Source organism: Neopsephotus bourkii, unplaced genomic scaffold (assembly GCF_033783945.1).
Source record: "Neopsephotus bourkii isolate Nb327-2 ecotype Australia unplaced genomic scaffold, CSIRO-AGI_Nbou_v1 NB_1189, whole genome shotgun sequence".
NCBI lineage: Eukaryota > Metazoa > Chordata > Aves > Psittaciformes > Psittacidae > Neopsephotus > Neopsephotus bourkii.
In genome coordinates this window covers 2,608,853-2,623,548 of record NW_026901674.1, presented here as the reverse complement: position 1 = coordinate 2,623,548, position 14,696 = coordinate 2,608,853, and the positions used below count along the sequence as shown (strand labels likewise).

The 14,696-nt window shown below is 45.6% G+C and overlaps 1 protein-coding gene across 12 annotated transcripts in view; it reads right to left on the bottom strand.

Annotated features, from left to right (window-relative positions):
* The window catches only part of FGFR2 (fibroblast growth factor receptor 2), an 86,137-nt gene extending 72,734 nt beyond the window's left edge, over window positions 1-13,403 (bottom strand). The window contains exons 1-2 of one of the 12 annotated variants that reach the window (XM_061364170.1): window positions 13,136-13,403; window positions 8,708-8,972 (exon numbers count right to left, since the gene is read on the bottom strand). In XM_061364170.1, the coding sequence (XP_061220154.1) occupies window positions 8,708-8,882 (175 nt within the window). In that variant the 5' untranslated portion in view covers window positions 8,883-8,972; window positions 13,136-13,403. Of the gene's footprint in view, window positions 1-8,707; window positions 8,973-11,208; window positions 11,575-13,135 lie in introns of those variants that run through there. The other 11 variants (XM_061364160.1, XM_061364165.1, XM_061364158.1 and 8 more) reach the window with 11 other exon arrangements.
* Window positions 13,404-14,696: the final 1,293 nt, after the last annotated feature.

Sequence of the window (14,696 nt, the reverse complement as noted above, 5' to 3'; positions counted from 1 at the left end):
TTGGTAACCAAAGAGGGAGAACACACCCACAACCTTGAGCAACTACAACAAACCCCCTAAAACTATTGTGCTGCTTTTTATGCCACTGGTATGATGAGAAGCAACTGGCCACCTTCAGGATTTGGATCTTTAGTTCCAAGCACTGTATTTTGACCACTTTTGTTCAAGCCAGAATCTCCTCTAGCTGCCTAAATTAACAGAGTGGTAGTCTCTGTGCTAAGCGTACTGGGGAGTACAATATAAACCTCACACACATGTAATGCAATCTCAAAAATAATTAACTACTCTTCAAACTCATTACAGAAGAGGCTTCTCATGTAATCTATTATACAATGCAAAGGGGAAATGTATCACCTTTGCCAGAACCTCAAATGAAAAGCTGGAAAAAAATTAACCTTCTCTCCCTAAAAAAGCAGGATCCAAGACGAGGATCATTTTCTAATTATTTCTACTTTCTGCAGCACATCAAATCTTCCTGTCTCTATTCTGCACATAACTAAGTGACAGAGCAATTTAAGCAACTCCCATTGTCCAACTTAGCATTAAGATCTGCTTGGGAAAGGCTCCGTATAAGATACACAGCCTTGGGGAAAGGTATGAGCACGTTTAGTTGCAAAGGCTTTTTCTTGGGTTTAGTATTTTCTTGCATCTCGTCCAATCTGTAGCTTTTTTTCAGGTTCTTTATTTGCATTTCAAGAGCAACACAAAAACAGAATAGAACATAACACAAATCCAAACATAAAAACACAACCTACTTCTTCCAGGTTTGCCGAAGGCCATGCTCGGGACTATCGCTATTCAACATGCAAAAGAAATAAATTACAACCGTGAGGTTAAAAATTGCACAATTCCATGTTCAAGTGTTAGTTCTGGATGCAGGGAACATTTATTCAGATTCCCTATAAGCAAGTCAGCAGTTGTTTCTTTTGTACACGGTCCCATTTTTACTTGACTATACAAATCCTCTTAATTTTAGCAGCTCGTCTGGAAGTCTCATCTTGCCTGTTCCCCTGAAATTCATCTTCCCCCTCTTCCTAAAGTGGGATTGGAAAAAAAGTCACTGGAAACAATACCCCAAAACAGCCCCTCAGCACTTTTGAAAGCGTTCGCCACAACACGCATAAACCATAGGATACTCTCCAAGTAATTCAAGGTTTTGAGGCATGCCAGGCTCCCCTTTCACAACATTTAGTCAAAAGGTATCGGAGCTAACTCAATTCCAGCTCAATACAGAAAATAATCACCACTGGCACCTTGGGACAAGGCAAGAGCAGCAGAACAAGCCCTGAAGTTGAAAGCCAGGCTGGCTATCTGCACTTCCAGGTGGCACACAACCATTTACATGACAAGGGTTATTTTTAACTCGCAGACACCTCCATCACTCCTTGCTGTAGCAGTGGCTCCTGGGCACTTTGCCATACTAATGGAAGATGGTTCAAATGCTTCTGAATTGTTAAGACAAGGGCTATTACTGAGCAGTGGTGCAGGTTTCTTAAGGAGCCTCCATGTTAATCTGCGTGTCTGAAATACCCTGGTGAGCAAACAGTATCAGATAAATCTGGGTACTTCAGTGCTGTAATATCTGAACCGGATTATTTTTCTTTAATATATTTAATAGAACAAAGCTAAAGAACTGCTCAGAATTCCAGCTGGGGTTTTGAAATGACTTTTAAGAACTGCTGGGTGACATTCAGCATTATAAACCATATTACTTTCCCTGAAACAAATTAAACATTGCAACACAGAGACACTGAGCAGGGCGCTTTAGGAACTTGCAAAGCCAGTCTCACAGCAGCACCTTCTCCTGCAAGCAGGTCCTGCCAGCAGCAAACCTACCACACAGCCCATCCTTAGGAGCATCACGAATCTTACGTAGTTTTTCTACACCACGACTTCGTATAAAGCTTAAAAACTCAGCTGAGCATGGTGCTCGGATCATATTCTGTTCCATCCAACCACATTTTAACCTCCTACAGAGTTGTCCTGCTCAGAGCAGACTGCTGAGGCATGCCCAGCCACCATAGCCAACTCCAAACCCTGCTCCAACAGCCAAAACCCTCTGGGAGAAAGACTGAGGTGGTAACTACCACGTCCCAAAACTCCTTTCAAAATAGAAACTTATGAAATATACATATACATACACACAGCCAAACTACTAGTTTTCTCCTCCCCAACCAACTTCTCACCCTCCTTTTTCTCCCTTCCAGCCCCCCAGCACATTGCTCTCTCCTATAAACCCTCACAAATGCAAGGTTTGTACAGGGGAATTCTCCCCTCCTCTCAGTACTTATGGCTTTGCCAATGTAAGGCGCTTTGCGGGGCTGCTCCACATCAGTTTGTGTCCCAGCCCCATGAGCCAGTTCTTTTGCGGGGGAGGAAAAGCAATAATTACACACAACTTGCAACGGCATGTGAGGAAGGGAAGGAAAGTAGGTCAGATCTCAACTGCTCAGTGTCGCTGAGGTTCACCAAATGCTTTCACTTACAGTCATTTTGGAAACACAATTAAAATAATAATAGCATGGCAAGAGAAGGAAGCAGCACGGTAGGATTCAGCTGGCGCTTAGCTTGCCTTTCTGTCCCTCTCCTTGATATGGATAATGACATCTATGTGGTGACAAGAAGAAAGACCTGAACCAGCAGAAAGTGAAGCATCGCTATACCGGGTGTTGACTGCTCTCATACTCAGAAGTAGGTCCAGAAAAACCAATCCCCCAAAAAAAGGTTATTGTTTTAAAAGTAAAGGAAAAAAAAAATACTAACAAAAAAGCCAGGAATGATAATTAAGGTGGAAATAGATAACCTGGAGATGTACATGACTGGGATATGAATTATAAACTGGAATACCTCATTTTGCAACCGTCCTCATTGAGAGGCGGCACAATCGCCAAGGAGTAAATGCAGATGCGGTTTCACTGACACTCTCTGCTCCGACTGGAACCCAGAAGACCAGAACAGCTCGGCATTCCCAGCATACGTTTCGTAATTATAACAGGAGCTGTTGGCTGCTGCACTCTTGAAAATCTGGTCTTTATTTAAGATTTGCCTGTATCCAAATTGCTTCTTTTTCAACCAGCTTAAGTGGCAGTTTAGTGCCTGGTACTGCAAGACGGCACCTCTGAATTTGGAGGCACGTTGTGCCAAATTCCCCCCCCTAAATAACCACATTACAGACACACAGCGCAATGTGCTGAGCTGAAATTCAAAGGTCCTCATTTCAGATTGGTTCCCAGTTTGCTGTAAGGATAATTTTACCCTGGCAGGCTCCACACTAAAGCATTGCCCAGTTTCCCACAGCCACCACAAACACAAATCAGTGCATCCTGACTGACACTGCAGAAGATGCTCCCACCCAACCCACTGATGGATGGAGACTCCTCTACCAGGGAACCAAACCCTCAGCCACATTGGTGCAAAACTCCAGACTCTTCATCATTTCAGACATGCCTGACGTCTTTTTCAGCATGAATTTCGCACTTCTTAAACCACACTATTACATTTTCTCTTCTAGTGAAACCAAGTGCACTATTACAAACAGACAAGATGTAACTTGTCTAAGCAGGTGATGGTTCTTCTAAAAACATGGATTTATATTGCTAAGGAGTTCTGCTTCAAAGAAAGTCTCTGCTTTCACTGAAGTTTCAACCTTGACGACTCACAAAATATGTAACACTTTAAAAATATGACAGTTCCAATGAGGAACTTCTCTCTATTAATGATAGAGGAAGGGAAAGTTAAATCTTTTTCTCACATCCCCATCTGTTCCTGAAGTAAATATTCACTCTAAGAAAATACTAAGCTTTGACTCTATGTATTTAAAGCCAAGTGATCATTTCTACTGAAGTCGGGCAGTTGGATATAGAAATATGCTCATTAAGAGCTATGCTATGGTTATTATTAAAACACCACAATAGTCCCTCCTCTCTCAAATACACAGCCTTGAAGAACTGGAAATGTCAGCATTTTCACTGGAAATTCTGCTTTCAAAGGTAACTTGAAAACTGGTGACTTCCCTGTAAAGTACGTTACTATGGCCTGAAGTTTGGTGCAAGTTCTCTGCCCAGTAAGAGCTATTTTAAAGCTACAAAACTACACACGCATTGGAGCTGGTCACTGGGTTGGGGTTTTATCTAGACAAGTGGTTTAAAAAGAAAGCAAAAATGGCAGATAAGCCCCAAATGTGCAATTATTTGTGCTACTTTGTGAAACACTTGCCATGCTGACACATTACCAGCTCCCAGCGTCTCACCAACACAGCCTGTAAATAACAACCCTACCCATGCCCAATTAGTTTGCAGCTCAAGACCATGCCCCTGCTGAAGGGCTGCAGATTTCCAGTGCAGAATGGGCACATTAAGACTGATTTAATCTGGCTGTTTGCACAGTTCCCCAGAATTCCTGTACCAGGCCAAATAACTTACTGAACCAGATCCCCGAAAGGGCATCCAACCCTCACCCGAAGCTGTGGGGATGTCACATTCCTCCATAATAGGCTGTGATAATTGCCTTAAATAAACCCAAAACCTAAACTCTGATTTAACTAATCAGTTTGAACTGTTACTCAGAACTTGCAGATATCAAAGCCTCTGCTTTTGTAAAAAAGACACCAAAACACCAATAAGGGAACCCTGAGTGAACCTCTTGCTTTATTTTTCCAGCCAAATCAGAAGAGCATCCTGATGCTTCACCACCATCTGAGGAAGGTGACCACCATGTGGGGTCCCTCACAGCAGGGTGGCATCAGCATGGAGAGGACCCATGAAGGCAACCCAGAATGGGGAACACGCTACTCTGCATAGGACAGGGGACATCCCACCACTGGTATCTTCTGTATCCCGGTCCTGCCCACTGCCTGGGAGCCCGAGAAGAACCTCACAAGACCCCACATCCTGATGCAGGCATGTTGCAGTGGCTAACAAAGGATGTCCAAGTGGACTGAGCTAACCACTATGACCACAGGTGATGCTAACCTTTAAGCACTGCCCTCAGTTTTATGAAAATGAAGGCAAATTGCCCGTATTATGCAGCAGTTTTACAGAAAACAAAGGCATGGTGCTCATATTATGCAACATTGTCATCAAAATTAAGGTTATATTCCTCCTATATGCAACACTGACACCAAAATTGATGTTATAGTCCTCACACTATGCAACATATTTACCAAAATGAAGGTACCGCTTTGGGTACTGCACTGAATGTGGCTATGTTTTTGTGTTGTTTTGTGTCAGCAAATAGCTGTGACCAAGTTAAAACCCAAATGACAACTAGTTACTTACTTCATAGCCCACCATAAGCACACACCACCCATTAAAGGTCTCTCTCCTTCACTTGCTGCTCCTAGGAACCTCCCAAATGCACATTTAAGGCTGTTTTGACCTGCTGTGTTTTTCACAGGACACAGAATTAGGCTGTCCCTCGTGGAAAGCTTAAATTAGTCCTTTGAAATTTGACCTAAATTGAAAGAACTGAAACACATTGCTACTGCGCGCCAAGCGAGGGCTCTGAATGGGCGCTCCAAGGACAGCATCGAGGCACTGCACATGGGGAAGAGACTAAATTAACTACCCAGCAGAACGATAACACACAGCTTGGGCAAGGGAAGGTCAAGGGAGAGCTTGCTATTTATCAAATATATGTCTAAACTAATTATTCAGTTCACAAAGTAACCCTTCAACCTATGTGTGCGGTCAGAGCCCTTTTGAAACGTTGGCTATCATCAAAGGCCTTCATAGCCCGGGTACACAGAAAGAGAATGGCTCCTTTGTACACACTGGGGTAGGCTTATTTCCAAATATTTAAAAGCAGAAAGGCTTTATACTCCCTAGGATAAAAAACATGGATGTAAACACTGGATGCGAGATACAATTTGATAGTTGACAGCCCTCAAACTAACTCCTACAGGTCCTGTTTCTGCTCACAGCGCTCAACAGCCTCTGATTTCAGCTTAGGGAAGAAAGCACCACAACCAATAACACTCTGAATCCAGACACTGGTGAGCAGCCACAATATCAACACTGATGTCCCAATTTACAATGGCTCGAGATACCATTTTCAGAGTAAATATTGAGTAAATGACTGTGGTAATATCTAATGGTCACAGATGAGATTCAGAGCTCAGTGAACCCAGCATTTTATAAAAGCACCTGAAAGAAGCGTGCCACCAGGGATTGGTTGACTGCAGATAACCAAAAGCAAAGAACCTTGACGCATGACATCTTGCCCATAACCTGCACATACCCATGCAGTTAATTACCCTATTAGATAAATACTGCTTGTACTAACAGTACATGCTTAACCAGCTACTCTGAAGGCTGCAAATACCCCTAAAGTTAGGTTTAGCTAAGAGACAAGAGCTCTATTGCAATCAAAGAAATAAAAAGCCACAATCTCAATCCCTCTGAATCTTCCATACAGCTTTTTGAGTATTCTGAGTCACTAAAGCAATAAATAATAATGAAAAGCACCTCACGTGAAAAAAAAAGGGACAAAATTTAGGGCATGTCCATGAAGGAAGACTAAAAAACAGATCAACACGTGTCACCAAAGGTCATGGCCCTGCCGACCTTCTCAGCTGGTATGAAATGTCATAGCTCTAATGACTGCACACTCAGCAGCCCTACTGAAAACCTGCATTATTGGAGCACCTGACCCCCCCAGATTAGCTCTGGCCAAAATGTTTGGCATTTACTAAATTAAAAAAAGAAGTCTGCTTGGGTTCTGCAAAGGTTTTTGGAAGGGATTTTTGTTTTGTTTTGGGCTTGGAAACCTGTGGGTGGCAGCGATAGCGCCCAGAGAAGGTGATTGTGTAAAAACATAGGGTTTAACGAAGTACATAAAGGAGGTTTTATTTCCCAAATCTCAGATATAAATCCCACACATTTCCCTGTATTCTGCAGCATAAAAGCTCTTATTATACCATTAACTTCAAGGCATTTTTTTTGTTGGGTCTTTGGTTTGGTTTTTCCCTTTTCTTATTTCTGGTAATGGTTCAGGTTCTCACATCTAAAATTGTTTCATGTCGGTAACATTCCTGCCCAGGGAAGACGTTTTAAATCCTTTTTAACAATTTACTCTTTGATAAAACCCAGGTTTTACCCCCTGGATATTTACTGTGGAAGAAACACGGTTTTAAACTGTGCTGTTTAAAAATAATAGAAGCTATTCTTCCCCTGAAGAGCTGAAAAATTAGTAGGCATCATACAGAAAATATTACTCTTCTCCCCATAAAACACCCCACCAATCCTGCAACCGCATTCTTTCTGATTTAACCCTAAAACTAGGGAACCTCACTACAAACAGCAAGACTGCAACCAGAATTATTCATGCTTTTGTCATTCCTTTGTAAAGCCAAAAAGGCACCAGATGTGCAATTAACAAACCATACAGTGAGCGGTGAGGAGAGCTGGGCTTTATTCACTTAATTATCAAGTTACCTTCGAAAGGAAAATAAAACATCTTTGCTATCAGCAATCTCTATGGCTGACAGATGACAATATTGCTATACTCCGTTAAGGAACACTTGCTAGGGAGGAGAGCTCCTCGTCTCTAAATAGTTCATCCCCTGCCATCAATAAAAATGTACTTGGAACAGACTCTAAATATGTGTTAGCTGGTGACGTCTATTTTTAGAGGCAGTGGATAGAAACAAATAAGTTTTGCATGAAAATGTATTAAATAAAAACACAGCCGTATCCGTGGACATGAGTAGTAGAATGTGTAAAGGCCAAATTCTTTCCAGCAAGCTTGCTGGGTCACAAATGCTCTGTGGAGTATTATACTAGGCTGACAGTTGAGTTATTAGAAGTGTAATCACTCCTCCAAAGGACAGATGAAACCTTATGAAGGAAGCCTCCCTTTCCCCCTAAGGTGCTCAGAGAGCAGGAAGGATCCCACACAATCCAGTAAAATCATCCTTAAACACAATCAGCTCACGACAATAAAAAAGCAGCCCCTCCTTAGCTCGTTGGAGAAGAAAAGTACTTTGCAAAGCTTGAGGAAGGGATATACCTAGAAGAACGTATCAACAGGTGCCGGCTCAAAGTAGGAGATTTTATCAAAACACCTCTTTCAACGTAAAAAGGTCTTTCCCAGCAATAAACTGCAGTCCTTGCTCTTCAAATCTCAGCATTTACACTTCCAGAACTTGCAATGCAGACACTGTACCGGTTGTTCTTGGATATTAACAGCAACGGGGGAATGCATTCAAAGTACAAACACTAATAAAGCCGCAACACCACACTTGCAGAGTGCCCGGCAATACTGAACATTCAGGCCTCGGGACTGAAAAGCTCTTGGCATTTATTCTCTCTGAACTTCTCAGGTTAAGGCAACCACAACGACATGCAGCCATGCAGCCATTCCATTCCTTGAGACAGCAACACGTAACACGTATGCAAGTGCAACAGCCTGGTTTCCTTACAGACCCGTTCCTGAAAACTTGCAGCCGTACGCTTTGATTATACAACGTGATGACAGTCCCAAGTGAAATCACTGACACCGCTCGCTTGCATAAGATTAAACAAACGAACGCTTGCATGAACACAGCCCATGTGTGAGCAGGATAAGACAAAAAACATAACTCTTGAGGGCTAATCTGTTACTTGCCTTAGATTTATCAAAGCACATAAAGATGTTGACTTTTATTTCAGACATCCAGACACTTAGAATTAACTTATTTTGCAGAATCAAGGACTGAAGAGTGATTTACCTTCAGGTTCCAGCGTGGTGTCTTCAACAACTAAATTAAACGAAGGTCTAGCCAGGGAAAGTCCAGCCATGGTGACCACCACCAGGCAGATAAGGCAACCCGAATCCCAGCTGACCATCTTTTTAGAGTAAATTCCTGGTCCATTTCCATATCTCCATGTGGACTTTAATCCCATCTGAACACCTCTAAAGAAGCATGGAGAGAAAGCAGTGCCTTCAGCCAGGGTAATACCTCCACTCCTCCCTTGGAACGACGGCTGCTGCTGCTGTGGGGAGAAGAGAGATTTAACACTGTCAGCAAAAACATCTTCAAGCACAAACCCAAAAGCTTCAGAAAGCCCCGAGCAGAGCTGAGGGGAGAAGGAAGGGAGGAGGAGGATGGGAAAAACAGTTTTCCAGCTTCAAGAATATGTGAAAAGTGAGTGACTTTTCATTTTCTGTTAGCAGCTTCCATCATCACCTGAGGCGTAACCAAGTCCTCCTTGTTTTCACAAAATCACTTCTCAGCACATATTTAGAGGGCTATTTTACTGACAGAAAAATATACAGGTTTTAAAGCAAACCGAGAGGCGCACACATGTGCAGGCACATAACCTGTAATGCTACAAAATTACCACAATTATACAAATTATATTCGTGTTATTGTTTGAAGGTTTATGTAAGTTTGCCTTGGTTTTCATTCCTTCACCTAGGCAGCTCTGCAGCCAGCTGAAGTTGCAAGAACTCAGTAATTTTCCACAAGGAAAAAAAAAAAAGCACAACCAGTTGAAAAACACTTCTTTAGACTTGGATAATCTGGAAAACTCTATTTCACCTTCCAGCTCCAACTGTATTCCACCTTCCTTCCAACTGTATTTGACTTCCAGCTCCCCTATGGATGGACCTTCTTCTGACTCAGTGTCCTTCTAAAGCCTGAGAGTCCTGTACAGGTGGAAGGCTCCAGTCTTTGTGGGGATACTGGTTAGCTACGTGCCATTACAGGCAATTAAAACCCTTATAAAGGATGGTACAGGCTGCAGTTCCACAGGAGACCTCCCCAGCATCATTTTCCATTCATGTATGCTACATTGTGTGCACACACATTTCTCTTCTCTCTCAACAATGGTTATTGATCTGTATTTTTTCAGATAAGATAAAAAAATAAGTATTTTATTCACTGTAAAACTAATCTAAACAGATGGAGTTAGCTGGTAATCCAGGCATGGGCTGATGGAAAAGGGAAGTGGTACCAAAGTAACCACTACTCCCTTAATGGGACCCTGTTGCCACCACAGGAAGATGCCAGGTGAGGGTCAGAAGAACATCCTCACAGGGTGATTTAACAGCTCAACCAGAAAATTAGACCTGATTTTCCACTTCAAAAATAAAAGATGGTAAACCTTAGTCAATGGATAATACAACCTGGCCAATGATTCACCTTAGATGTGACCAAACCCAACTGAAGATTCGAGTGCACTTGTCTTGAAGGGGGGAAATAACATAAAACCTCTTTTTCCCCTCCTGCTTTCACCCTTAAAAAGGCAAGGAGTGCAAAGATAAAGGCAACTTCCCAGAACTCCAAGCCATTTGGATGTGGTATGGTATCTCAGCATACAGTACACAGAAACACAGCCAAATATTCTCCCTTTATAAGGCCAACCATTAAAAAGTGTTTTCAGATTTTATTAGCCTTTTGCTACCTGCTGTGTACAAACCAAGTTCACAGAGCTAAGGAGAGAAATGCTGTCGAGGCATCTTTTATCTTGGCTACTAGATACAGTCACATCTGGAATTAGTAGGAACAGATTTTAGATGACATAAATAAGGCACTTGGGGAAAAGAATTAACACACGCTATTTCAGGTGAATCCCTGGTACTTCAGGGCAAGCTCTTCCCCCCCTCAGCTGGTATCAGCAAAAAGCTCTGTCCCTCCTTTAGGGATTCAAGCATAAGGTGAGCATCCCACACCACAAGCTAGCAACTACTATTAAACCTCCAGTGAAAACACCACCAGACCACTGCATAAACATTTGCAAAGAGCTTGCCCAGCTCTTCTTTAAATAAGCACTGAGCAGGTGGAGAACTGAAGAGAGCTCTGTCTCTGGGACTGGACTGCATCTGGGAAGGGATCGGATCAAGCCCTCCTGGATGCTGCCACCCCGGTCAACCACCCGACCACCAGACCCACAACCACGGCTCTGTAGCTCAGTTTATCCAGCTGTAAAGTGGGTAGGAACCCTAATGAACAGGCTGGATGTAATGCTGATTTAATTGCCATAAATCATCCTGTAAATTCCAATTAATGGCAATGTATATAAATGAGAAAATCACAGTTTTGCAAAAAGAAAACATACCAGACTGCTAGCCTGTATTCCAGACTCCAACAGCATTAATTCCACTTACATCTCAGCTGGTTTCGATTTTTAAGCTACATTAAACACCACTGAAAGCATGTCTGTGGCTCCTATCCTCACCCTAAATCCTGAAGTGCCCACAAGGCTACCTGACCATGCATCTTCTCACCTGTAGATACTTGCTTCTGCAGCTGAACATCTGCCAGCAGAACGAAGGGGCTCTTCACTCACGGGGCACCACAGAATTCAAACCCATGGCTTGCAAAGGCACAACAAGGAACAGATCAGAGCTCTGGACCCATCCGTGAAGCCAAACCACTCTCTACCACCACCACAACAGCGATCGGGGTTCGAGGGTTGCCCTTTGCCAAAAGACGCCGAGTCCAACGAAGATGAAATGAAACCAAATTCTTTTCATAGCTTAATCGCCACAGTTGCTGGGGGACGAGCCTCTGGAAAGACCTCCTGTGCTGGATAATTATGTACCTCTATCTCAATGTTTGGAACACAGCCCCAGCATGCTTTTTGGCCTCCACAATCCTGGCTTCCTGACTACAATACCATAATCCCTCCTGGAGTCTCAGACTCAGTGAAAGCCACACGTAGTGTTTATTTTTCCCCTTGAAAGGGAACTCTGTCTCTCTTCTCAGCCTACACTTTGGGGAGGAGTTGTCAGGCTCCAATGATTGATGGCTCTCCTTGCCACTCGCTCATCAAGTCAATTTTCACCTCGTCACATACCTGCCCAAATTTCTTTGCCAAACTGACAAGCATGGGAAAGCAGACTGGTTTGGGAGCCCAACCAAATTCCTCCAAGCTGCACTTCAGCTTAAACGCACTCACACACACAAACAAGTAGTACTTGTTCAGCAGTGGCATTAATTAAATTCAATGCTCAGTGTTCTTTTTAATCTACTTCCATTGTTGTTTATAAGATGTTTATCACTCCCCGGGGAGAGCACAATTTGTAGAGTATGTTAACCGAATCAATACACTGCTCGCTGTACAGCCCTTCAGCATCTCTCTCTATTAGGCAGGGAATAGCAAACTCTGAATGAAATACGGCTCTTCCCTCCACAAAGAAATCTCCAGCGCCCTAAAAGCCCAGTAGCTTCATCCGAAAAACCCAGGTACGTGCAGCTTTGGAGCTAACAGCTTTATATACACATACACATATACTCACACGCGTCTATAAACATATATACACAGATACGTAACTAACAAGACTACATCGCAGTTCAATCTCCAAGCAAATCTGAGCATCCCAGCTATTAAACATTAATTCTGGAGGACTAATGGGAACCGGCTGGCAGCTTCAGTACTTTTGCATTGTTCGAACTTCTTTCATTCGCTTTCCAGGACTATCCCGGTTTTCTCAAGTCTTTTGCCACCAAAAGATCAGGGGGAGAGAAAAAGAAAAAAAATCTGCATTTTAATTGACATTCCAGAGAGAGAGAGAAGTCCCGAGGCTGCTGATTGCTGTCTATTCAGCCCAAACAGGCTTTTCAGATGAAAATGAGTAAAGGCTAGTGGAAGATTTACAGGGATTTGGTACAAAGGAGACAATGAAGTTTTAAATGTTGATAGCGTTTCACACCGAACGCATAATGGGTGCCTGTTTGAACGGGACGTTTTGCATTTAAATATGTATTTCATCGCGGATTTCTCCCCCGCTTTACCCCGGGCACCCCCTCCCCAGCCCCGCGGCGGGCAGGACCCCCCGCTCCGGCGGCGCCGGGTCCAGGCGGGCGGCCGGTCCAGGCGGTCGCGTTCCGAATCGGGGGATGCTCCCCGGACGCTGAGCCTCCCTCTCCTCATCCCCGCTGTCACCGTTGGACACCGGTCACAAAGATACCTCAGGCTTCCCCACACACACACACACAGCCCCACAGAGACCATCAAGTGACAGAACGGGGAGCACGGAGCGAACGGAGCCCCCCGCCGCATCCCAAGCCCCGCACGGGCACAGAGCGCCCCTGAGCCGGCGTGCACCAGCTGCGGGACCCCGCACCGGCAGCCCCGAGCGCTGCCCTCCGCCACCTTACAGGGTGGCTGCGCCTTCCCCCCCCCTGCCCCATCCCGCTCGGTGCCATTACCTGCAGCGAGGAAGCTTCGCGGGAAGGGTCCGGTCGCCCGCAACAGGCGGGCTGAGGCGCGGTGCCGGGCTGCGGGTCCCCGCGGCGGGCAGGAGCTCCTCCGGGGACGGGCAGAACTCCTCCGCAGCCGCGGTCACTCCGCGGGCAGCCCCGGCTGGCAAACCCGCAGCAGCGCAGCGGGGCGCATCCCCCGCGGGACGCGGTAGGAGGGAGGCGAGGCAGGAGCCGGCTCGGCGCCCGGTCCCGTCCCGTCCCTTCGCTCGGCTGCAGCGGCTACCGCCTCAGAGGGGCGAGCCCGCCGTGCCCGGCGCCAGCAGCCTCCTCCCCCGTGCGGGCATCGCTGCGGGTCCCGCTCCGCTCCATCCAGCCGCCCGCAGCTTTGTCAAGCCGACAGCCCCCCTCGGGTGGGTGGTGGTTTGGGTTGGTTTGGGGTTTTGGTGGGGCTTTTTTTTCCTCTCTTCCCCCCCCTCCTTCTCTTCCCCTTCCCCTCTCTCCCGGCGCACTCCTCCTGCTCCCTTCCTCCCTCCCCTGGTCACTCCCCCCGCTGCAACCCGAGCCGTTTCCTGGACGGCGCTGCTCGGCTCTGCCAATCGCGGCGGAGGCGCCGCCGGAGCCTCTTCCCCCGCTGCCCGGCACCGCACGGCCCCGCTCCGCTCCGCCGCTACCCCAGCGGGGACCGGGTCTGCTGCCCCCGGCGGGGGAACCGCGGGGGAAGAGGGGTAACACAGGGGCAGGAAGGGAGCAGGAATCCCAGCGGTTTGGGCTGGAAGGGACCTTAAAGCTCATCCAGTTCCAAACCCCTGCCGTGGGGCGGGAGGAATCCCGCACAGTGTTGCCCCGCTCAAAGTTCGGAAAGGAAGGATGGGGAGAGTGCTGCCCGGTGCTTGATGCTGCCCGGGCGCAAGGTGGGGCGGCATCGGCATCCTCATGCAAAAGTGGTCCCAGCTCTACGGCTTCCCCCCAAGAAACCTCTCCGGGAGCTCTTTTGGCTCAGAAGCCCTGCCTGGCCTGTGGCCTGTTAGCTGAGGGGATGAGCACATAGCACCCGCTAGAACAACCGCGCTCCGTTTAAGGAGCCTTTCAGTGCAAAGCCTGATTTCAACCACCTGGTGAATGTGTCTCACAGAGCACCTTTACTAATAGTGCCCAAACAGGGGAAGTTGTCCAATAGCTGCGCAAATATCATCCGCCTGCACAAACAGATTTAAAACTGCATTAAACCAGCGTTCAAAATTCAGCTTAACCTGATACGTGCCTAATAAAACATTTGCTTTAGATACCATTAGCTAAAAGGTTGTTAATACAGAGCCCATGTAATGCTTGCTTTGGAGAGTCAGCTTGACAACAAAATCAATAAGCGGTGGTTGCCTCAAATTAAATCAGTGTTCATCAATTTAAAGCTACTTTATTTAAGCATAGCCCTACTGTACATTTTATACGCTGTGTGCAATATTGATCCAAGGGGGGTTTCAAGGACTGTGGCTGCATGGCATAGTGTGACTCCCTATTTACATGCTTCCAGATACCAAAAGCAAGTTTTCCCTGGAGCATATACTTACCT